This window comes from Cydia amplana, chromosome 14 (genome assembly GCF_948474715.1).
Source record: "Cydia amplana chromosome 14, ilCydAmpl1.1, whole genome shotgun sequence".
In the NCBI taxonomy this organism is placed as follows: domain Eukaryota; kingdom Metazoa; phylum Arthropoda; class Insecta; order Lepidoptera; family Tortricidae; genus Cydia; species Cydia amplana.
Genome location: NC_086082.1, coordinates 10,586,653 through 10,612,957, shown reverse-complemented (window position 1 = coordinate 10,612,957; position 26,305 = coordinate 10,586,653). Strand labels below are relative to the sequence as shown.

The following is a 26,305-nucleotide window of genomic DNA, read 5'->3' as shown; positions in this document are numbered from 1 at the left end:
AAGGTACATCGCGTTGCAGTGCGTCCTGGTTTGCTATTGTATATTGTCACGCATATTATGTATAATAGGTTGATAAAAGTAGTGGGTCCACTAAGATCAGCGAGTCTTTATCAATAAGATGATTATAACAGATTTATCATAAAAGAAGAGGATTCTAGATAATTTTGACTATCACATACATTAACAACAATACTTATACAACAAGCTGCAAAATTGCATAAACACATTATGAATGAAATTCATTTATAAAATGGTCATGCAATGTTGTAGCTGGATGTACTTAAACTAAAATTACGTCACTTCATGTGCAAGTTGCAACAATCGTGTGACCGCTCTGTAAATAATTATTTATTCTTACGGCCCTGCGACGCGGTCGCAGACCCAATACGCATGTACTGTATTCGCGCCAAACGCTGTTCTGCCGTTCACTCTTCATTCACTCGCTCGCGACCGAATAAGCCCGTCGCTCGTTCAGTGTTTCGAATTTCGAAATCGTGATTGTGTTTTGTTTAATAAAATAACTCGTGGAAATGGCGAATCTGGCGCTTTTGGTTCCCGTGCTGCTGGTAACTTTATTCATTAAAGAAGGTATGTTTACTATAACTTTACTATGAGTAATTCAAAAGTTACGATTGCGTAAACTTTGTTTACGTTGAGGTCACTGTTTACTATTGTTTTAGCATTTTTGGTTAACGAGCATAAAATCAAAAGTCTACCATTATATCCCGTTCTTATTTTAAATGAAATAAAACGGCTTTTATTCTTAGCAAGTTTAGGAGAGTGAGTTTTCCCGCGTTCTAGTTTTGCTATTACGTATTACTCACACGTATACACTAGCTGGTCTACTCGATAGACGAAGCAAACTTAAAAATGTGTTTTTTATCTTTATTAACAATGGCACTAAGTTAGGTAGGTATAGTTAAAGCCTAAGGGGCAGGGCAGGAACAAGTTTAACCTGTTTGAGGTTGCAACACTCTGCTAAGTTCGCCAACGTCGTAATGAAAGTGAATCAATGGTATTTGCTCACGTGTGTTGCGTTTCGTACCTTGTTAAGGTTGTATTTACTATACGGGCGTATTTAAGAATAGAAGGTAGATTAATTGCAAAAAATAATAATAATCTTGGCATTGTGTACCTATTGTTATTATGATTATTTTTCCAAATCTGATAAGTTCATATTTACATTAGTAATACGCGCAATATAATTTGTTATAGCGATAACGGTACAAACGATTTCGATAAAGTTTTCAATTACTCGTACAGAAGCGAAACATTTATGTAGAGCTGAGTTTGATAGTTGTGTAGTTTTCCTGTATTTCCCACACACACACACACACACACACAATGATTAATCTTTTTTTTCGATTAGTGCTCTGTCAACCAGGTAATGGAACAGTCAAAAGATAAAGAAATAAAGGTATCTTCGTTATTTCTTTAAATAATAAATAAGTGTACCGCGAAAAAGTTTTGTGCGGTACACTAAAAATGACTAACTATGTCTTACTTAACAAAACTTCCGTGAGACAAAGACATATTAAATATATTCGAAACGGATCACTCACGTACCCTGATGACACTTCTCGGTACGAAGTGAAACATGTCGAGCGTTTTTCGACTTAAAATACGTGAGTGACCCGTTTCTAATATATTTAATATGTCTTACTTAATGGTAAGCGATTACAATGGAGTGTTACATTTATAATAAACGCTTTATTTATTCAATATTAGATTGATAAGTAGGTATTGATTAACATCAATCCTTGATTTACGATAATTGCAATAATGTTATCTCTGGATGTAGATTTATTTCCTTAAAAATTGCAGTTAGAGTCAATTGACTGTCATTTAGATACGAAATTATATATATGTACTAGCGATCCGCCCCGGTTTCGCACAGATTAACAAATTATACATAAACCTTGCTCTTTAATCACTCTATCTATTTAAAAAACCGCATCAAAATCCGTTGCGTAGTTTTAAAGATCTAAGCATACATAGGGACAGACAGACAGCGGGAAGCGACTTTGTTCGATACTATGTAGTGATTAGTAAAAACTTAGTTTATTAAAGATTGATTAAGAACACACGTAATCATTTTCGATATAGATAAAACCATGATACCGGCACCTGCAGTTTTTATAATATATTATATAATATATTATAGGTATTAATTATGTGAAAATATTAATTACATTTAGGTAGGAACTTAATCAATATAAACCTCGTAATTGAACTCTACTTATGCATAATAAGTACCCATCAAATTTAACCATTTTAGTACATATATGCAAGTATCCTACATCTTTGAAAAAAGAAAACAATTTGTTAAAATCAGGTTGGTTTAAATGACTTAATTGAACTAAGGATTGTACAAACCAATTAATTGGACAATTTACGTTGAAATTGTCTACGGCTATTATCCGCGGCATTGTGATTAAGGTAAACCTTGGCTACGACTATTGTGTCGTAGGTACAATAATAAGTACCTACTAGATTGTGTAGGTACCTATAACAATGATCACATCTCGCTTAGCTCTCTCGATCACTCATTCAGTTTATAATATCATCACTTCGCGCCTATGCATTTAATAATGCATCTATTATTAGCATGGATACAAGAATGCTTTTAAATATATAGTTTGGTAACTATATACTTAGGACAATATACATGTAGGTATACATAGCTAATTGAACTACCGAGAGATATGTATTATGGTAATAACTCTAAAAGTGCCGAATTCAGATTTGACTTTAGTAATATGCGCTAAACGTAATTAATTTCAAAACAATTTCAAAATTATCTGACGGGTGAAGTTAAATTGTAAATTTTATTTCGTGTTATATAAAGTGATTCACTTTTGCTGAATCCATTTTACTCTCTTTTTTTCCTTATCAGTTAGAACTTGCACTACTTACTTCGGTCGAATCCATTTTTTATCATTACTGACGGTAAACATGAGACTCTATATAGGTACTACTTACATCAGAGATATCGTGCAAACGTGAAGCAAATAAATTTGATAATTATTACTTGGGAGGTAGTTTAGATAATAATATTACTTATATGTGTGTGTTGTGTGTTAGGTATTTACCAGTTTTGAAAATTCTTCTCACATGTTCTTGTTATTATTCTTTCATAGAACTCAAAGTAGCTACATACCTATGAACTCAAAAACTGAGAAGTGAAATAATGAATGGAATACATACATATATTAACTACATGTAGGTAGTAAATACGCCCACTCATTTAAAATTTCAATGCCCAGAAGAAAATAGCATATATCAAGACAAGGCATTTCTGTACCCACAATAGTTGACAACCGAGTAGGAAGGGTCAAAAAACAAATGAGCAAAAGGAGTCTGGGCGGGACAGTCTCCATCATCATTACTCTAACTCGCGTAAGGAGCGAGCTCAATCAAATAAAAATATCCGGCCAAGTGCGCGAAGCGCGACCCCTCATTATAATGGCCTTGCAAATGTGCGAACAATTTATAATAAAAGCATAATAAAGTGACACTCTAGACAATCACTTCAAGCGCCAGTGTTTCCAGTGGGTTCCCTTAAGCATCTAATCCAGTGGTTCCTAACCTTTTCAGCCCGGTCACCCCTATGACTAACTAGGGAACCTGATTTTACCCCTCCTCCCATGCAATGGTAATAAAAAATAAAACGTGTACGTTTGTTGTATTGTTATATTAGGTTAGCTTATTATTATTACCCACGTAAAATACCAGTTTTATCCCCACGGGGGTAATTACCCCCAGGTTAGGAACCACTGATAGATTCTAATCGAACGAACACAGACTGCAGAATTGCAAATAGGTATATGTATATAGGTACTCGTATAAATACACAAAAACCAGCATATTTTGTTTAAATGTCGCTTTTAGACACAAATATTCGCAATGTAACGTTTTCAAAATACTGTATTTTGAATAATTGCTTACACTTTTTGAGAGTTGTTTTTATCGCAATCGTCTTGACCATGGAGTATTTTAATTTAATGCCTCTTTATTTACAATTACAACTTATGAGACAAAAACTTAATAATGTTTTTGTTACAAACACTGAACAAAACAAACTTCCAATTTAAGTAACAAGAAAATTACCGATGATAGTGACGATTCATTCATACCATACGAAGTAGTAACTTAGCAGTTTAGTAGCGTATTACTTACTCATGGTGCTACTATAGTGGTACCAATGGTAGTTTATGACTAGTCAACAAATGAATGCAAAATACATAATTATATTGAAATAATAGTCACGTCGATGACTGGTATTAAAGCCAATGAAATCAAATGGCGCTTGCGATAGTTCTCAAATGCATAAATAGTTTTGGTTGTTATTGAACCGCGTCGAAGATTTCACCATAACCAGTTAATTATATAACAGCCCGTGATTCCAGCAGCACACGAATGAGTATGACAACCGGCGTAGCGCGACCGGTGGAATATTAATAGAACTATATCGGATTTAAACTGAGGTGATGCGAGTGTGAGACAAGTAGGGGAATGCGTTTACCATTTTAAGAGGTATTTTGGCTGTCCAATTTGTAGCGAGAATTGGTAAGGAAGGACTAGTCTTATTTGACGAACTTGACTTAGTTTTACGAGACTCGCAGTATTTCAGCAAGGTGTTAAATATAAAATCTTTAAATACATTAGTAGTGAATATGCCTCTTCACTTTTACTTTGGCTTTTGCGTGCGCAACCTGACAAGTAGTGATACATTAGAATCCTCGCGAACGATATACAGTATACTATATCTAATATACCTGTATTAATATACTCATAGGTCAGCTTCAACAGAACTAGTTCTAACAACACTTTGCAACCATATTCAAGCAAAGTTAATTAAATAACAGCCACACGAAAATGAAATGAATGAAAAAGTAGAAAATTATTTTTTTCTACTTAATAATGTAAAATGTTTAAAATAGTAGCTAAATGTATAGAGTAAGACCAAAGAAAGTCTGCAGCGCAATAATTTGACAGCGAATTAAAAAACTATATATGGCAATGTTTTTTAGCAGTCAGTAAACGTCATTCACTATGGTATGTGTTTGTCAATATCGTTTAAATATTCGTTGTGTTTTGTGATGAACGGATAAAACACGGTGAAACCTTACAAAACCGGTGTGCGGGAGTTACTTTTCCGCATGACGAATAATTTTACACTAGTAAAAAATCAGCACGAGGCGATTCAAACTCAAAAACGACAATGTTTACAAAATTTGGAGTTGATGACGGGTAAGTGGAATGAAACATCTTAATACTTGCACCATAGGTATGTAGATTATATAATATTGGTTTAGACTAAGGTTTCACAACAAATTGAACACACCTAAAAGGTATAGGCATATTTACCTTATGAACTTCTTCTAACATTTCGAGAAACTCATTGATTGGTACCAGCCGGGTTTCGAGACTTGAATCACCTCTTGAATCACTCTATCTATAAAAAAACCGTATCAAAATCCGTTGCGTAGTTTTAAAGATCTAAGCATACAGACAGACAGACAGACAGACAGCGGGAAGCGACTTTGTTTTATACTATGTAGGTAGTGATAATGCACAGCTTAATTTTTTCATAGACGGTAAATATGGTAGAAATTTCACAAGTATCAAGACTATTCAATCCATTTTCTGTGGTGTTGTCACATACTGATTTTTAATAACTACTTTTAATTTAGCGCTGCAGACTTTCTTTGGTCTTACTCTAATAGTCAAAGTGTAGAAAGGTGGCCCCCAATATAACCGCACCCATATTTAGCTAGCACTCCATATTCGTTAACTATGTATACATATGATTTACTTACAACATATGGTATCACTACAAATGTACAAATATAGTTGAGCAACTTTCACCGCGCTATCGTGACGCTGTTCGACACACTTAGGCCCTTTCCCATTGTAGCCACGCTGCCGAAGGGCTTTCTACCGTGTCCGCCTATTACCATTTACACAGTGACAATGACGAACAGTTTTATTGTACTCTCAGAACGCATTAATTCGTGGGTGCACCCAGATTTTAAGATAATGGTAGCACCATTTTTTATCTAATGAATCCCGGTTCCCATAATTCAATTGATTAAAATATAAGTACATACCTAAATCAGTTTATTAGTATATTTTATTTTCCTCCATTCGTTATTGGTCTTTGCCCATATTAATAAAACGAAGATCATATTACTTACGTTTTACGACGCACATTGTTCACTTATTAGCATCATTGCATTACCTATATATTTATAACATCCTTGCGTGTATTTATAGAACATTTCATTCATAACCTTAACCAAAAACTTGTCCTTACGATCTTCAGCCGCCTTGTTTACATTACCACGTTATCGTATACGTAATCCGGTAGTTAAAAACTTGTAAAAAATCACGCCTGTATGTCATAAACCCACCCACGCGACCGTAAATTCATACCTAAACCTACAGGACTGATCTGAATTTTGACTAGGAAATGATGGTTGAAAGGTTATTTGTGGGTATATCGATAAACATTGTATCGCCTGACCCAATTCGAGCTTTGTTGCTATTCTGGCGCAGGCGAAGTTCATCTTAGCGACACAGACACGTGTCGTCGATCTATATTGACTGCAGTCCTACAAACATTCTTATGAGGTAACAGTTCGTATACAGAAACATTCCCGCGGCAGCTGTGAATGTCTCTTAGACACTTTATTTAAGTTTTCGATATTTACATTAATTTGGAATACAGGTAACACCTTATTACGCAAATGCTAATATCCTATATGGTATTGTGACTTGAATCAAGCTGAAAAAATAATATAGGACTAAATTAAAAAGAAATACAGTACTTATAACAAAAAAACATGTTGCCATGGCAAAGTTCAATATAAGACGACATCGACTTCATTAAAGCATAAGCATGAGAAGACAGATAAATATTTATTATAAGCCGTAACTTTAGAAAGATTCAAAGTTGTGATAAATTAGAGATGTCGTTCTATACAGTGGTTATACGAGTCCAAAATGCGTTATCGATTAAAATGGCATTTTCACTTAACTGTGCACCTTTAACGGCCGGTTAGCAATCCTTACAAAACTGACGGTCAATGTCAAATCCCATACATTTTGTCAGAAATGTAACGGTTAGACGTTACTGAAACACGACTTAAGTCGCGCTTTAAAGTGCAAGTTAAAATGAAAATGCCCAAAAACGTGAGTAAACTAAACTCACTCAACGATCCTTCGAGCTAAATACTGCGCGCTAAAGTTGTGCGTGACTGCAATGTCACCTTTGCGTCACACCCTATTAGTGCGGCCAAGTACCAACCATGGTTAAAAAGCATATTAAATATCAAAAGCAATTTTCGGGTAGTAAAAAAGTAATCTCAAAACAACAAACAAAAAACGCCTATTACTTGCAGAAAATTAAATACATAATCCACCCTTGATGTCCTGATTACCAATTACTTAGCAGAAAGAAACAAAAACAAGATAAGTACACCTGCTAATATTTACAATTAAATTGAACACTTCATTTGGCGCGTTTCGGAATAAAGAAATCTTAAAATAGAAACCGCAAATCTATTTAGGTACTGCCGGTCTTGCTATTGACCTTATGTTGTGTCTACAAATATCCATTATCACTACAACAATGAGTAGGTATGTTTATGTATTGCAATATAAAATATGAACCACACATCGGAATAGTGCAGCCGTTCGTTCTATTTATTCCGTTCGTTTGTTGAAAACTTTAATATACGCTCGATTAACAGAGACATAAATAAAGGTTACCGCTTCCTCGGCTGTAGGTACCTTGACGATTTTTAACGGTGTTAATATTAATTAATGACGAGGGTGATGTAGTCAAATGAGCATTCACGTTAACGCCCACAATCGAGCAATAAAATTGTATCCAAACTTATATTTTAGGTTCAAAAAATTTATTTTCTCATAAGAATTGTACAATTCACAGTTAACATTGTTCGGGTGAGCGCATGCATGCGTACTTACATTCACACAACACAACACAATTAAATTAACTAAAAATATAGGTACACTTAACTTAAAACATAAAAACATACACATAGCACCTTTATTGGGATGAATCTAAGTGGTAAGAAAATAAGTCTAGCCGTACGCGACCATATGGTCCGTATCGGTTCCTATATACCGCTCAGTACAAAATATAAATCGCGTAAGTTTAAATTAGTATAGAATTAGAGGATTACATATATTATTTACTTTAGCATATTCGATAGGTACACTTAAATTAGTGGGTAGATAAACAAAAATATGCACCGTGTTGATGCTTAGCTGATATGTTTACGCCGTGCGTGCTGCATACTTGCAGCGATAAGAGTGTACACAGAATGTACAAATGCTTAATATTTTGAACACTTAAACGTTTTGCAGATATGTAAATAGCAGCGGCGTTTTAGATAAGATAAGAATATTCTAGGTTAAGTACATATTGCGAATATAAGACTCGATTTAAAATAGTCGTTTTTAAGAGTTTTTTTCCTGTATCAGTAATACAACTATTATTATTACCTCCTAGGATTGGCTTAACTAGGTGAAGCAACTTCTCCGCAACAAAACTGATATGAAGAACACATCTTCTTATAACTTGTACCTAGGTTTTGTTTCAGCATTGCGTTTTTAGCCATGAATAAGCCAAAACTGTATTAAATTAGAGATAACGAATCGAGTTGTCTATATTGATAGAGGGGAATTAATGAGCTACTTATAGAGCAAATAAAAAAAGACCCCACCTTCAGGTCTAGGTCGTTTAGCAACCTACATTTCTAGAAGTACTTAATTGCGCTGAGTCTATAAAGGAGATAATTTATCACTTGATCGACTGATACGACCGACATCGAGCGACCCGCATAATTTGAATGAAATTCAATAAAAAGCACGACCCGCGGAGAGGCGTTAACAGCCATTGTAACCTGAATGAATGAATGAATGGTGGCAAATCAGACCCTTCGTTTATATTAATAAACGATAGCCAAGTTTATTCCCTTTTTATGGGGAAAAAGTGAATGTATAAGGGCGTTTATTTATGTGACAGATACGATAGTAAACCTAACTGTTAAGAATCAGTAAATTACCAACCAGATTTTTTTAAAATAATTGCAATGACAGATTTTTCTTTAATATTATTTATTACGCGAGAACTTACAAATTGTTGACTTTCGCACAGATACAAATACATAAATAAATAGAGACATTAAAATACGTGTAGGTATAAAGAAATGAATTAGACACACTCACATAACCATTTCTGGTCTGTTCTAATAAGTGCAAGTGAATCATAGACGGGCTGTGACCTCTTGACATATAATTATGATCCCACAGGATCATGCCTCATCCATTACTGGTACTTAAATAAACCAGATGGCTTACTGTGCCCTTATAGCTTCATTATACTCATGAGCCTTGGCACGAATCGATGGAGGATTAAGAGACTTTGTAAATAATACATAAACAGAGACGCGAAATTCAAAATTTGTAAGGGAAAACGATCCTTCGCGCATATGTTTTTAAATTTACTGCCTTTTCTACTGACACATCTATGTTTATATTTGCTGACTCGAAACCCCAACTGCTTAACATAGGCCTCCTCTCCACCATTTAGTACAATAGCAGCAAAAATATGTAAGTAAATTGCAAATATGTATGTATTACGAACAACACTGCCTTTATTATTCTGTTAGGTATATAGATTTTAACATCTTACATAAAATTTATTAGATCTTTGAACTTACCATGGTTGAAGATAAACTAAACGAGGTAGTGATTTGAATCGCAGAGACATTGTATCGAGGGTCCTGTCACCGGAAAGGCACAAATTGCTCCTTTGAACAGTAATTTCATTAATGTTAAAAAGGCAGACGGTCCCCCGTCGTTTTAAAATTATCATTATTTTAGGGCTGTCAACGATTCTTGTTTTATATTTTGAGGGGCATGAGAAAATTTAATTGTTGGTATATCTTAAGAAAACATGAGTGAATAGAGGTAAGTGATGAAGAAGGAATACATTTTTCGGGTTCTCTAATATGTTCTCACTGCTGAGGTGAAAAATGTTGTGTACTACACGAGATCAAAGTTATTTACATCTCGTGCGCTTTTGAGTCCCTTACTCTCAAGATTCTAAATTTATAGAATCTTTCGCTTGCATGGGACTAAATAAGCACTCGAAGAAATATCAAACTTTGATCTCTTGTTGTACAAATAACTATTGCCTGCCTTCTATCAAATATGGGCGTTCTTGAAAACGTGTCGTTTTGTGATAATCTTTGTTGATATTGAGTTATAATTTCCAAGAAAACTTCATCTCATTGTATGGTAAATGAATACGTAATAGTTTATTAATTATAACCTTCAAGAATACCGTAACTGCGTTCCCGGTTTAGTTCATCTTAGTCAAACTTAGTACAAAAAATAAAAGTGATAGGTACATAAATGTACAGTGAGGTAGAGGCTGGTAGGTACGTAATAATACTGTACTGGCCCAATACTATACCAATAGTATTCGCACTCGTACTACAAAGCAGGTTGTACCAATTGTTCTCATTGTAGTAAATAATGAGTACGCGTGATTAATGGTTCGATACAGCACAAGCCTATCAATTTTATTTATTTTATACTCGTGACTGAAAAGAAAATATTGTGGCGAAATAGCAACCCTTTTTTAAATAAGGTCAGAAAATGTTAATTAATAAGTGGTGATTAAAATACATCGACTGAAATCTTAATAATTAATTAATTAGGTACTTCATCGGATAACTATCTTGTCTCTTCATCATCATCTTCCTCGCGTTGTACCGGCATTTTGCCACGGCTCATGGGAGCCTGGGGTCCGCTTGGCAACTAATCCCAATAATTGGCGTGGGCACTAGTTTTTACGAAAGCGACTGCCGTCAGTGCCATCTGACCTTCCAACCCAGAGGGTAAACTAGGTCCGTATTGGGATTAGTCCGGTTTCCTCACGATGTTTTCCTTCACCGAAAAGCGACTGGTAAATATCAAATGATATTTCGTACATGAGTTCCGAAAAACTCATTGGTGCGAGCCGGGGTTCGAACCCGCGACCTCCGGATTGCAAGTCGCACGCTCTTACCGCTAGGCCACCAGCGCTTTTTTTATAACTAGGTATCTTGTCTTTTGAATGTTTAATGTTTGTCTAGATATGTATTGACAACAAAAATAAATAAGCATGACTAAACCTTTTGGCTCAATCTTACAATAGAGCGTTACCCCGAAGACATGGCTGTTTTCCAACTACACTCAGAATAATAGTCTGCCGAGCTTCTTGAAACAGATACAATTAAATGAATACACATGCCAATATCTCTTTACGTAGTTCTGGATTTCAACGCCAAACTTTCGTTTATATAATGCATATGCGATTTTTATTCTTGCGTTTTTCTTTCTTTACGTTTAACTATATATATTTTATGCAAGTGCTAATCAATTAACTAATTCTAACTACCTATAGTAAATGCCGTTTACCTAGGTACCTATTAGGAAATTAGCTTAGGGAAGTTTATTTGTAACACAATTAGTGGGGTTATGTCGGATTTTATATTTTCTACAATACATACTAGAACAAATTAAATTATTTTCAGAAAATATTTTAATTTGTTATTATTTCGAGTAGTCACACTACTATATAAATTCCTGCTTATGCTGCCTGAGGCACTAGAGGCTTGGGTCACTTTTTCTGAGTATAATTATGACATTTATTTCAGTTTATTTTCTACAATGTTATAAAATTTGATACATAATTCACTACGTCAACAAAAAAATGCACTAGCTCCGCATTTGCATTTTTGGACTAAATCTAATCTCCTCTATCTCATTTAATAGATATGAGACCGTAAGATTGTGAACCCGTTAGTTTACAATCTAACGTAGGTAGGTTAGGTTAGTTTATAATCTCCCTACCGTCAGATTATAATTTACCTAGCGAGATTATAAAATGACGAGTGTTTACAATTTTACGGTGACAGATACATGGCTCAGTTTTTACAATAATAAATAATTTAGGTAAGCAATAAAATACATCAACGCTAATAAATACACTCGTGTCAGTCACTTCATACAAATAAAAGCCTGAGAGGAGTCTTGGTCTCAACTCTCACCCTCACCTTAAAAACACCTATTGACGTAACCCAGCCATCATAGTACCTTGAGGGTATTTAGCTACCTTCGAACCTAGGTAAACATAAACAAAACAAAAGGTCAAAAGGTAGTTACATACCACGGTTGGACAAATTCAACGGTAACCTTGGACTAGGGTTACCAGACGTCAGGAATTTTCCTGACATGTCAGGAATTTTGGCCGTTTGTCAGGAATGCGGCCGGAATACGAAAATGTCAGGAATTTTAGTGAATTAACAATATGTACCTAAAAAGCTTCTTTATTCAAATTTACTTATCAAGCATACATAGATATCGCATACGGATAGACCCCCCGTCGCCCGCCGATACGAGCGTCAGGAAAAAAATCGCAAATCGGGAATTTTGTCAGGAAATTCCAAATTTAGATCTGGTAACCTTGGACGGACATTACGCTAAGGGTAACATTCCATTTCTGACCGCAGCTGCGCTACTGCTACTGAACGCGTTGATGTTACTGTCAATTTACATAGTAAAATGAACAGTAGTGCAGCTGTCGTTGGAAATGGACTGTCACCTTAACAGTGATGAAATCCCTTTGCACTGGGTTGCTTCTCGTTTACGCTGACATGTCAATGTCGACCTATATTTACGAAGTTCGTTACAGCATCAATGAGGCATCGGTGGGATTATGCGATGAACATCTGAATTCGATATTTCAAATTTGGCCGTTAAAATGACGAAACATCCAGCTGGTAGGTATTGTGAAACGTGTCTCAATTTAGAATGTGACGCTGTTTTGGTCCTTGCTAAACTATACGATGATGAGCTCATGATAAATAAATTTACCTAGGAAACAAACTTTAGGTTTTGGGCTCTTTGGCAATTAACCTCCTCGGCATTTTAGGCGTCGGATCTACTCTAATACTTAAATATCTGGGTGATCGAGCTTCGCTCGGAAAACATAAAAAGACTCGAAAATGCGCGTTTTCCCAAAGATAAGACCTAGCTAGATCGATTTTTCGCCCCCAAAAACCCCCATATAGCAAATTTCATCGAAATCGTTAGAGCCGTTTCCGAGATCCTCGAAATATATATATATATATAAACAAGAATTGCTCGTTTAAAGGTATTAGATTTATTTAGTAATACCTAACTATAATAATATGTAATTCCAAATGAATGGAATATCGAGGCAAACAATACTGTTTTATCGATACCCTTCTACATGGGTAATGGGTTTTACGTTAGTGTATCTAATTACCATTATAAAAAAAATAAAATAATGCTAAGTACAACTCATAATAGTTTCAAAAATAGTACTTATACATAGTTAAAGAAAAATATGGGCAGTTGATCATTAAGGCGCAGGTATGTTGGTTAATGAGATGATGAGGAACGATTAAGTATTTAATGATGGATTGCACCTCTGTTCCATTTGCAACGCACAATTAGGCCCTAGAGTGTCATTCAATAGAACTTGCTAACTATGTAAACAAAAGTTACTAGTAAATTGACATTCAGTGTCAATTTTAGTATGGCGGTTTGTTTACATAGTTAGCAAGTTCTATTGAATGACACTTTAAATTAGTACATCGCGATGGTGATTCTGCGGAAATCTCTCACAGCGCTGGTTTGGGACATGAGAAAGCTTTAGAAGGAGGCGTAACAGAATGCTACAACATTCCCGAATAATTAATGAACCAATTAGACTAATTGTTGGATAATCTGTTAAATTTTTAGGTTTAGGAAACAATTCATATTTGATAAAAAGTAGCAAGCTGAGTTATGTTAGTCCTCCATTTATTTCTTAATATAACTATATCTGGGAGACTGAACTTTGCTCGGAAACATTATAAAAACTCACAAATGCGCGTTTTCCCAGAGATAAGACCTAGCTAGATCGATTTTTCGCCCCCGAAAACTCTCATATAGCACATTTCATCGAAATCGTTAGAGCCGTTTCCGAGATCCTCAAAATATAGGGTATATACATAAATAAATATACAAGAATTGCTCGTTTAAAGGTAGAGTAAAGTTATAAGATAGACCGATTCTTTGTAGAGTTTTCTTATTGGCCGTTTATGAAGCCATTTATAGATACGAGTACGCAATTATTGTTGCCCTGCATAATATAGGTCATTAAGTCCTTCATGGCAAGACGCACTTTACAGGAGTGGTGATCCGGTGGCCTCATTTTTAACAGGTCACGGGGGGAACCGAACTAATGCGCTAGAACCTTCCAACTACCATTTACTGCGTGCTGCCAAATATTGGGTAACGTTAAATTTAATGATGTTGGTATAGGGCCCAAGAAAAATATTGCGGCCACAAGTTTGTGCAGTTAATCAAGAATCTAGAACACTTAACATATTAACTAGGGACTGAATACAGTAGTTTCTTAAAGAAAACAGCATCAAAATTGAATGATAAATGGAGAAAGGCATATTCACAAATAATTTTCTGACTGAAAGTTAGTCCAAATTTCTGTGATAAGAGCTATCTCCATAAGAGTCAGAGGTACGAGACGACGTATCAAAGCTTTTGAATGCGAAGACGGAGCAGGAATCCTCTACTGAAAAGTGAAGATCCCTCAAGAAAAAAAATATATATATCTATACTTTTTATGTAACATCTACTGTCTCCTGCATATATTGTTTACGTCGAAATAATTCATGTTCACATATTTACAAATAAATAAAGATATTTATATTCTTCTGCTTTCTTAACATATGAACATTTTCCTTAACAAGTATAAATCTACCGAAAGTTAAAAGGGATAAAATATCACTTGCATAACTGCGATGCCATTATCTAACAGGTACCTACGTTAAAAGCTATTAACCGATTCGGTGCATGGGTCAGATCATATTATGGCTCCTCTACACGATGGGCCAGTGCCGGCCACTCCAAGAGACGCATTTATGCGTTAGAGGGAACAAGTGATATTGCTATCTCATTCTACCGCATGGCTGCGTCCCTTGGAGTGGCCGGCGCTGGCCCATCGTGTAGAGGAGCCATTACATTTGTATTGCACGTTACGTAGGTAAGATACCTTCGTATAGTCAGCTGCACAGATAGTTGACCCCTGTTTAGTTAGACCCCCTACATACAAACTTCTATACAGACGTGGTCAATTATATCCGCAGCTGACTGTAGGTATATAAAATCGGGAAACATTTCCCTGCCTTCCTTTTCAGTCGACTAAAGAGAGTCCTTACCTAATAAATTTTAATAATGTTTTTTTTTGTTTCTCTCGGTTGTTTTTTTTTTTTTTTTCATTTTTTTATTATTAAGTGAGCAAAGAAGTTGAAAAATCTTATGACCTGAATAATAGCAATAGAAGTAATTGCATTGGAAATAAGAGATGATTTTTTCCAAGTTGTATAGACACGAGACACGAAAGGTCTTGTCAAATCGGTCAATGCTACCGACTCGTATTGCGTGCAACCTTTTATTGCATTCTAATATGTCTAGCCAATAGCGTACCCACCTATTATTTTATATTATTTAGAAGCGTAATTTTAGCTAACAATTATCAGTAATAATTTATAATGGTATTTCTAATTAGGTACTTACTTTTTATTAAACGTCATTAATGTCATTATTCATTACCTAACATTTATAAGAATCGGTATTTAGACAATACTTACCTACAAATTATTGGTACTCGTTTCCATCAAACAAGTATGAAAATAAGTTCAATCACAATCACCATGGGTACACTTTTTTTTGCTTATCGACACATGCCTTCACCTACATCCTACATATAAGTAATAGGTATGTAGTTTAGTTAGTTGAAGAAACGAGGTTACCAGCGTTGCACCTGTTTTGAGCCACCAATGAACGTTTTAACTAAACGATCCCTTTGAGATAACGGTATGACGCATGCGTTGCTACTTGCTAGCTATTAAGCGCATTACAGTAAGCCATGCATATCTTATACCGCTTATACGTAGCAATTAAATGACAATTAATGACATACCTTATGGTAATTAATTAAGAGCTATTTTTCCTTGGCTAATTCTATTAAAGTTTAACTATGCCTTGCGTAATAGCACAAGACGAGCACTGGTTCCTTCTCACTTAAGATTTAATGAACTATGAAAAATACAAGAGCCATTAAAAGCAGGGATGTTGCGGATGCCGATTTTTTGACATCCGCGGATGCGGATGCGGATTTTTAAAGGCTCACATCCGCGGATGCGTATGCGGATGCGTATGCGGATGCGGATGTCAAGATCAAATACGTCAAATATTACATTTTAGTCATTTTTATTTCATAAAACCGGCCAAGTGCGAGTCGGACTCGCGTTCCAAGGGTTCCGTACATTAAGTCCCACTCACGCTTGACTGCTCATTTCTAATAGGTTTTTTTGGTTAATGACTAAATTACCTAGCAGTCTAGCACTTACGCCGATGCTAAGACGTTCCTGTACCGACCTGTTCCACATCCGCATCCGCATTAAATCCGCATCAATTTTATGCGGATGCGGATGCGGATGCGGATGTTGAAAATAAAGCGGAAGTTCCGCGGTTGCGGATGCGGATGCGGATATTCGCAACATCCCTGATTAAAAGGATGGATACGGTATTGTTTACAACTGCATTTATAATCAGTAGGTGAAACACAAAAAATCATCTCATTCCCAATACCTAATAGTTTTCACTACACTACGGTGAACTACGACGATTGAATTTAGTGTGATGGAATGAGATGAATGTCTGTGGACTGAGCTTGAGCAAGCATGGAAATGGAATCGCACCATAAAAGATCGTCCAGACGAGACGTAGTACCTACTGTAATGCTGAAAAGACGCCGAGGCAATGTTTACATATTAGCAAAGCGTAATAAGTTGAGCGAAGCGAGTAATTAAAAAATAGGAGGTAAATTAAAAAATCACGGGTAGTTAATTTGATTACTATGCAGACAACGCATGTTTAGAGTCAATAAGGTAAGTTTCAGACCGGTACCATGTACTATTTGGTACCTACTTGCAAAATAGGTACATAGCATGATAGACAGTCTGACAAGTTACTACCTAATGCGGCTTCAAGCAAAACGGAGTTTCGATTTGTGAATTTTAAACAGTTTTATGCTGACGAATCACGAAAGCAAAGTTATGATTTCGTGATACCATTGGAAGATAAAATGTTTGTACTTTAAAATCATAAAAACTTCATCACTTCTATGTAGTTTTTGTAGGCAATTCATTGATATGATAAATTTGCATGCTTGAGCGGTTTCACGTCGGATTCAATGTCGCCTCATTGTCGTTTCCGAGTTGCCGTGACGGACAGCAAAAACCTTAGCGCGGATGCAAGGGCCTTGCGGTACTTTAATTCTATAAGTTTTTCATTGTTGTACCGAAGGTTGACACCATTCCTGTCTTACAATGAATGTAGTGTTTTGAAGCACTCATTCGGACGACTACAGATGTTAAATACGTCATTATAACTTTACACGGATACCTATATTATTTAGAGTGTTAAAACTAAGAAGGTCCTAGCTAATAGAGGCCTTATTATTACTTATAATAATTAGGACAAGACTGCCGCCAAGTGTCCCTTCTACGAGATAAAGGTCACCTTTGGCTTTACCATTATAGTAACAGCACCAGTCATGGGACATTTAAGAGGAAATTTGGAGTATTTGTGATATTTCCCAGATACCGGCAAAAGTTCTACCGCTTAGCGTGTTTAAAGATGAAAATCCTATCCATCTTTTATGTTTCAGGCGTGTTATATCAAAGATACTGCAATTAGTTTCCACATAATTTACAAATTAAAACTATGCCTTTTTTCTCCAGTCATGGACACCAAAGCTCCAGTAATGGTACCCCGGTAATGGACGTGGATCCAGTAATGGGCCCCCTATAATGGACATACCCTATCAGTATAAGATATTGGAACAGGGAATAAATTTTTGGCAAAAAACTAGTTATTAGTCATATTTGGTATAAGCTTTTATGTAAGAATGTATTTTTCTGTTCACAGCCAACTAATACTCATCAAGACAATTCTAACAAACCCAAACACAATAAGGTTGCGTTTATTACAGAGTTCCCATGGCCACCTCCTGTCTCCATCATGGGATCAGGTCCATGTTATCATAATATTGCATTGTCATCCGATTTGCTTACGTATCCAAAATTTCAACTCAATCGGAAATCCGAAAGTGGCTCAAATTCAACTTCCAAGATTTGAACCACACTAACTATAGGTAAACCAGAACTTTGAGAGTATTGTCAGGAGGGCGCTCGTTTTGAATTTTATATAGCAACAATTTGTATAGTGGGGACAATGGAAATTGGCAGATGATTTTTGTTTTATTCCGACAACTTTAATAAGTGCGAAGTTTGATGTTTGGATATTTCTTCGGTTTTTACGCTTAAATGGCTGACTCGATTTAGATAAAATGAATAGCGTGAATATCATCCAAATCTATTTTCTTTGTTTTCTTTTTTTTAGGTTTGGTCATTTAATTCCGCCCTTACGCCATTCGCTAGCAATCCGTGATACCGATGTATGCGATACACCTAATACACAAATCAAATTATTACAAGACATCAACCAAATCGTGACGACCTGACTATAGTGACATTTGTCCATAAGTTTGAAACTTACCCGTCAATTCAGATGCTAATTTCGTTATGTTTTCTAATGGAAGAAATGTCTCTCCCGCACGTTTTTTTTTTCAATAAATAACTATATACACTATTTACAACTTTTTTCTTTGTAAAATCTAAAACTTTCGGCATGATTATTGCAGTCTAATAATAATTCACACGAAACTAGACAAAGCAATGTTTACATTGTCAATATTGACAACTATCATAGAGGGTAGATGTTGTCTATTATTAAAATTGTTGCCATTGCTAGAAATTAGTACCAACAAATTTCCGTAACATGGCGCACCCTCAATAGATCCTGGTTCACCTATTACAGGCATGTTTAAATAAAATTTTGTAAAAACGATATTAATTTTTTCTACTCCCGTACTTTTATTTGTCATTTAAAGGGTCGTGCACACACCTTTAAACCCCTCTCTTATAGTTGTCAAGACAAGTCTTTAGTTTATTCCCCAAAAAAGTATTTGTGCATACACGCAGTATCTTTTTGGCACTTTTACGATACTTCCTGTAATCACCACTTAAAAAATATTGTATGGAATACATTGTTGCCAACCTAATTTTAATTGTCATTTCTGCCAGATGAGTGAACCATAGACATGTTTTGGTCACATCATCATCATCAGTTTTCATCTTTATAGGGCTGTATCTCCTAAACCGTGCGTCGTAGCGCAAAAATAATCAAATTTTCGTTCCCCTTTGAATCCCGTAAGTAATATTTAAAAAACACGAAAAACAAAAAAAAAATTATAAAAAAGAAAGAAAAATGTTTATGGGTTGTATCTCCTAAACCGTGCGTAGTAGCGCAAAAATATTAAAATGTTCATTCCTCTGTAAGAAGCCCCTAATTAATATAAAAAAAACACAAAAGAGAAATAATAAAAAAAAAACAAAAAAAAAATTATAATGCTGTATCTCCTAAACCGTGCGTCGTAGCGCAAAAATAATAAAATGTTCATTCCTCTGTAAGAAACCCCTAATTAATATTAAAAAAACAAAAAAAATATATATATATTTATAAGGCTGTATCTCCTAAACCGTGCGTCGTGGCGCAAAAATAATAAAATTTTCGTTCCCCTTAAGAATCCCACGCACTGAACAACCTATCACATCAGGACATTAAACAATCATCATCATCTATTCTTATTATTATTTCATTGCATTTCAAAGTAAGTGCTTGGTCGTAGAAAAAGTATTGTATGCAACGTTGTTTAACTGAGTCAAAAAATACTCGTGGCGTCTTTATTAACAATTTTCGGCTTCACGCCACTCGCCTTTTTTGACCCCTCTTAAACAACGGTTGCATAAAATACTATATCCGAAGTCCGAGAAGACTTCCTGACATAGTTCGTAACTACATTATACCTACTTCTGTATTATTTAAACATGAAATTACGCCATGGCAAGCATCATTATGTAAATTGTAAGTTATCCCATCATAGGAGGTATGCAGTTTTAGAGCTCCTATAATGGGATTGGGCAAAATACCATTATTTTTTATACATCTCTAGAGACACAAAATAGTGTGTTGTATACCTTATTTCATGGTAAATGCAATTAACAAAACACATTCTAGTTTACACCAAGTTATAATTAATTACAATTTAATATATGAACTCACCTCTCTTAGCGAAGTTGTTAAGAATTCTTACTAGTTATATTTTTCGGTGACACGACAACTTTTGGGTTGACGCCAATTTCTTAAAAAGTAACCGAAATTAATAAAAATTCAAACTTAAACAGCTCTATGACTCTTATTTATGGTAAAATATTGCCAGTGTTCATAAACTACTTTTAGATACTTATTTTAGAGGATTTGTGGTTTTATGTCCCATTACCGGTTCCACGTCCATTATAGGGTCCATTACATTAGGTATCTTTAAGCTATCCCGGTCCTGACTTTTTTATGATGCGACTGGGAAAACAGAGATGAGGAGTATAGCAGTAGGTAAAGTAGTTTTATATTTAGCTGAATAACTTCGTTCTTGTTTCAACGGCACTTACTTCACGAACCAACGATAGAATCTCAGAATCAAGTTCCATAAAACATAAATTCATTATTCTTTATTCAAACCGAGAATTGATAAAAACAGTCTGAATGGATTTCCCATTGTTACGGTAATGGGGGGGTATGACAATTATTACTGTTTCAACTACAAGCTGCCGACTTGTTCGTTGACTGTTCATCTTGGAATTGCTCCATTATGTATTGTTATGGCAAGATTATAGATCAGTGATAATTTTATTATTTGTTTGTCCTCGTGCCGCCCACCATACAAAATTATAGCCAAGGAAGTTTGAACCTATTTGCAATTAGGTTGAATTTCATTTGTTCGAAAATATTACGAGACAAATGAAATGCTACCAACTGTGTTATTAATTAAGGTTGACATTCCACTGAAACTGAGTGTACATCCTGATGTACATTGGGCGGCACGAGGCTATGCGTTAAAATGTAAAAATGTAAACTAACGATTTGGGACATAACAATAACATACATATTTATCGAACTTTTCGTTATTTACTGACTGTGCAAAAATCTACTACATAAGTACACTATAATCTAACGGAAACTGCAGAAACGTGAAATTGCTTTACAAAAACCATCAGATTTTTTTTTCAAGATCCAAATTATACATGTAGCTAGTTTATATGACATAGATAAATATTTAACGATATTATATCTACATTTCAAAGAGAAAAAGAAACACGAATGTTCTCAAGATAAACTTATAGGTATAGGTAGGTACTATAATAATTTATTAAGTTTGGTTAAGTGCGAGGTTTACTGAATAACAAACCTTAAATCAATCTTTTCCGTCTTCCAGGAGAATCCGTGCGGTGCTGGACATGCTCGTCGGACCTTCACAACAACTACTGCTCGGACCCCTTCATGGCCGGCCGGATCGACAACCCGTACGGCGTGCAGCTGTCCAACTGTGACGCCAACACTGGCGCCACCTACCCTTACCTCACCTCGTCCAAATCAGCTTGCAAGAAACAGAGGAAATATGGTGAGTGTCATAAATATACCGGGTACACCTGCCGGGTACCGGGATCTGTAGGTACATGGCAGTGGCCGGCCGGATTGACAACCCGTACGGCGTGCAGCTGTCCAACTGTGACGCCAACACTGGCGCCACTTACCCTTACCTCACCTCGTCCAAGTCGGCGTGCAAGAAGCAGAGGAAATATGGTGAGTTTCATAAATATACCGGGTACACCTGCCGGGTACCGGGATCTGTAGGTACATGGCAGTGGCCGGCCGGATCGACAACCCGTACGGCGTGCAGCTGTCCAACTGTGACGCCAACACTGGCGCCACCTACCCTTACCTCACCTCGTCCAAGTCGGCGTGCAAGAAACAGAGGAAATATGGTTAGTTTCATAATTATACCGGGTACACCTGGACAACTGCTACTTAGATCTGTAGGTGCATAGCCGGCCGGATCGACAACCCGTACGGCGTGCAGCTGTCCAACTGTGACGCCAACACTGGCGCCACCTACCCTTACCTCACCTCGTCCAAATCAGCTTGCAAGAAACAGAGGAAATATGGTGAGTGACATAAATTTACTGGGAACAAGTGCTACTTTGATCTGTAGGTAGGTACATAATATGTACATGCCCGGCCGGATCGACAATTTTAGGGCGATAATAGAGGGCGATTACATACATACCCTCGTCACAGCGAATGTTCCTGAGACTTACCTATTTCATATAAGTCTACCTGCAACAATCAATTTTATTTTAAAATTAAAAGAATCGTAACTAACACAATTACTTACCGTTTATTTATGGAACCTTCTTTTAGAAGCACTTTAGAAGTCAGCGCTTCGAACTAATAAATATACCCGTAATAAATATATACTGCCGCTGGACGTTCATAGAATTTGATTTCCACATAATAAGACAAATAAGCCACCCAATTAGCCGGCTTGGCCTAATGATATGTTTGACACGCCGCCACTGATAAACTGTGTCTGTCACCTTACCTCTGAATTCGAAGCACTCGTGATACCTTTAACACTAAAACCATATTTGAAATTTTAGAAATAACTAGTGTAGTTTCTCATAACGTTTAACGATCCCTTTGACCTATTTACGTTTTTCATTGTTTTAACCTCGCTTCTAGGTTACGTTTAACTGATAAAGTTTAGTACCTGATCAAGGCTTCGCTCTGACGCATCTCGATACGTAATACAAATAATTACTCATCTAACGTTCTCAATCAATATTATGGCACCTCATACATATACATAGTAGTTACGTCCAAACTTGTGAATCGATTCTGGTTAAGTGGTAAATAAACAAATGAATCTAGGGCACTATAACTTGATTGATGGTCTGTTGACGGTTTAATTAAGTCATGCTCGTCATTGCAATGTTAACGCGACTAGATTGGTATTTTATTCGTGTTATTTACCATAAAATAACGAATGTAGAGGTAGAGTTATTAGAAACTACTAATGGCGTTATTGATAAAGGCGCTATAAAACGTAAGTACTTGTAATAAAACAAATTAATTAATGGAGGCTTGTACTTATACAGTTTTATAAATACGGGGGCGAAGCACAAAAAAAATACACCGACTCACGACGATTTCACCGACATTCAAATTTTATGTGCTATTTCAATTGCACTGACGGTCCCTGTAGCTCGTACAGTCAAGTGTAAAAATATGGGTGCACACATCATACTCAAAAATATGTCCCAAAGCTCGACTTATGTCAGCGAATTAAGAACTATGGGACATATATTTGAGTAAGTTATATGCACCCATATTTTTACACTTGACTGTACCAAGATATTCTTCAATAGGTACCTACGTTAATATCGCAAATAGTTATGCAGCTTAGTTTACCATGGTTATGTTATGTTCATTTACTAGCGACCCGCCCCGGCTTCGCACGGGTTAACAAATTATACATTAAACATTCCTCTTGAGTCACTCTATCTATTTAAAAAAAACGCATCAATATCCGTTGCGTAGTTTTAAAGATCTAAGCATACAAACAGACAGACAGACAGCGGGAAGCGACTTTGTTTTATTCTATGTAGTGATGAAGATCTGCCATAAGCCTTCATTACAAATTCCCCTCGTCTTACGTCCGCCCTATAAGGCTACTTAATTTACATCATACTTACCACAGTTTCTCAATGTCAACCTCACCTACCATTACACAACGTGGCCAGGAGTACTTATACATCATTCTATTGTGTTCTCTAATCGACGCTAATTATGTGATATACATGTCTATGTACAAATAAGCCGTGTAAGTGCTATATTTCGCGCTTCCTACTCTTTGGGAAAACTTAGATGTGACAAGGTTGAACTTCTTGTCACGGTGTGTGGTAAGATGATTCATAACCACAAGTTATAGGTATCTACCTGCGACGTGTTTAATGTTTGTCCTTACATACTTGCCCTTCAAAGGCGCTTATGTGTAGTGTTATGATAGGTAGCCATTTATTATTTTTTATGCGTCTCTCAATGTTGAAATAATTTGTTTGTAACAACAAAACACAGCGTATGATGTGTCATAGGTAGGTACCTACCTACCTACCTACATGATACTTGACATGTTTAGACATTTATCCAAAACTGCTATATTTGCTATTGTTTAGTAGGTTGACATAAATATCGTAAGTGTGTATAGTTACGTTTATTCACTGACTTATAACTTATAAACAAGTACCTATAGTGTTTGACATTAACTCATTCCATACGTCATACCTGTTCCTATTCGTATTCCCATACACAAGGGTAATAGCAAGTCATGTCCGCAATAAAATGCCCAGGTTATTTTTTCAACGGGTACCTATTACTCTACAACTACATAGCTATTTACGTAATAGGTCTACCAAGAAACAATGCACCCACGTGCATAAGATATTGTTGACATATTATGTTTGCGCAAGGTCAAAAGTAAGTAGTTAAGTGCTGTTATTTCTGGTTGTGATAAAACACAATGACTGCATCTTAAAATATAGATCTAGGTCTAGGTAGATAAGCTAGTCTTGCTCCGAATTTATTATGACATACCCACCTACGTACAAATAGGTACCAAAATTATACACCTAGGCACGTCCGCGTAGAAAAGTAAAATAGTTACACATTTCCCACTGAAAAATTACGGTAGATAACTTAATAATAACTATCATTTGCTGAAATAAACAGGCGTGGTAGCGTGGGGATTTTATAAATAGATAGCTTTTCCTGGTAAACCGCTTTTCTCCGTGATTATTCATCTAGGTTCAATGTAGCAACCATATCCGTAGTTTCTAGTGAGTATAGTGCTCGGCTAGATTATCTCTGTATCTAAGAGGGAAAGTAAAGAGAAATAGATATTTTCTACACGTAGTATGGTGGATAAAGTGAATATTTCAAAGTTCTTACCTATTGCGCGGATATATAATTAAGATAAGTAACTACACTACCTATTTCAATAAATACCTACCGGAAGCTTCAAAATTCATAAAGGATTAAGATTTAGGTATTAAATTTAGCAAAATCTAGAACCTATTTGCTTTGCTTCACGATGTTCTGCCTGTCAGTTGACTTACACGAAAATAAGGTCATATATTATCTCGGGTTGACCTGCACATAGGTTATAAAATAGGTAGAGGTAGGTATTGCAATCACCAAGTGTAAATAGCTTGTTTCACGATAATTTGTTAACTTGTTGACCTATACCAAGATACAGAATGATATCTTGAGCTGACATGCATTTAAAAAACATTGGTTCTTCATTAGGTAAAATTTACTTAGTTAACTCAAAACATCTAGCAACGTACCACCTACGTACCTTCATACTTAACTATGTAGGTATATATTTGTCACGTACCTACCTATATGTATAGGAGGTACAAGATAAAAGTAGATAGGTACTGAGGTATTGTTTAAATAGGTACCTAGGTCTCTTGACAATCTAACGACATGGGTACCTAATTAATGCGGTCACCTTATTGCAAAGTACAAGGTTATCTGGCAGCCGACATGTCTGGATTCGGCGATCGACCTTTTACCTTTTGTGATTGTTATATAACTTAAAGAAAGTAAGTAGGTACTTAAGTACCTACTGTCACCGCCATTTTCAATAAGTATTTGTTGGATAATGCAACCGTGAGCGGCCATGGTAGAACTCCTTAGGGGCGGATAAATTATTTGACAAGCAGCTAGGATAGGACAATAGGACTTGTTGCCTACTTATAAAATTAACTTACTCTGTTGGCTCACCGGTGCAAAAAGAGATCGACAAGAGCCTGCTGGCCAATTGTTGACTCGCAGCGATATCTAAGGCAGGTAGATACCTGTTTTACAAATTTCTAACATAAACTATCTCTATTCCAGTGAACGGTGAGCTCGTGATTTCCCGTGGCTGCACGTGGAAGCGGGCCGACGACTACTCCACGACCTGCCCAAGCACGTCCAACGGGCCCAACGAAGTCACCTCCTTCTGCGAGACTTGCGACTACGACGGTTGCAATGGCGCCGGCGCCATTGCGAAGACTGCTGCGCTATTACTGGCGCCGCTTGCGCTTCTTTTGTTTAAGTAAAC

At 36.1% G+C, this 26,305-nt stretch overlaps 1 protein-coding gene across 1 annotated transcript; it reads left to right on the top strand.

Annotated features, from left to right (window-relative positions):
- The first annotated feature begins 416 nt into the window (after positions 1-416).
- Positions 417-26,305, top strand: LOC134654141 (uncharacterized). The gene is made up of 3 exons (XM_063509589.1): positions 417-588; positions 21,572-21,757; positions 26,098-26,305. Exons 1-3 carry the CDS (start codon positions 531-533, stop codon positions 26,301-26,303), a joined length of 450 nt encoding a protein of 149 aa, XP_063365659.1. The 5' UTR covers positions 417-530; the 3' UTR covers positions 26,304-26,305.

Bases quoted from the DNA above. Each gene is read 5' to 3' on its own strand.
- LOC134654141 (XM_063509589.1), top strand. From the start codon at position 531: ATGGCGAATCTGGCGCTTTTGGTTCCCGTGCTGCTGGTAACTTTATTC. The intron at 589-21,571 runs GTATGTTTACTA...TCCGTCTTCCAG, and splicing joins AACTTTATTCATTAAAGAAG to GAGAATCCGTGCGGTGCTGG. The intron at 21,758-26,097 runs GTGAGTGTCATA...TCTCTATTCCAG, and splicing joins CAAGAAACAGAGGAAATATG to TGAACGGTGAGCTCGTGATT.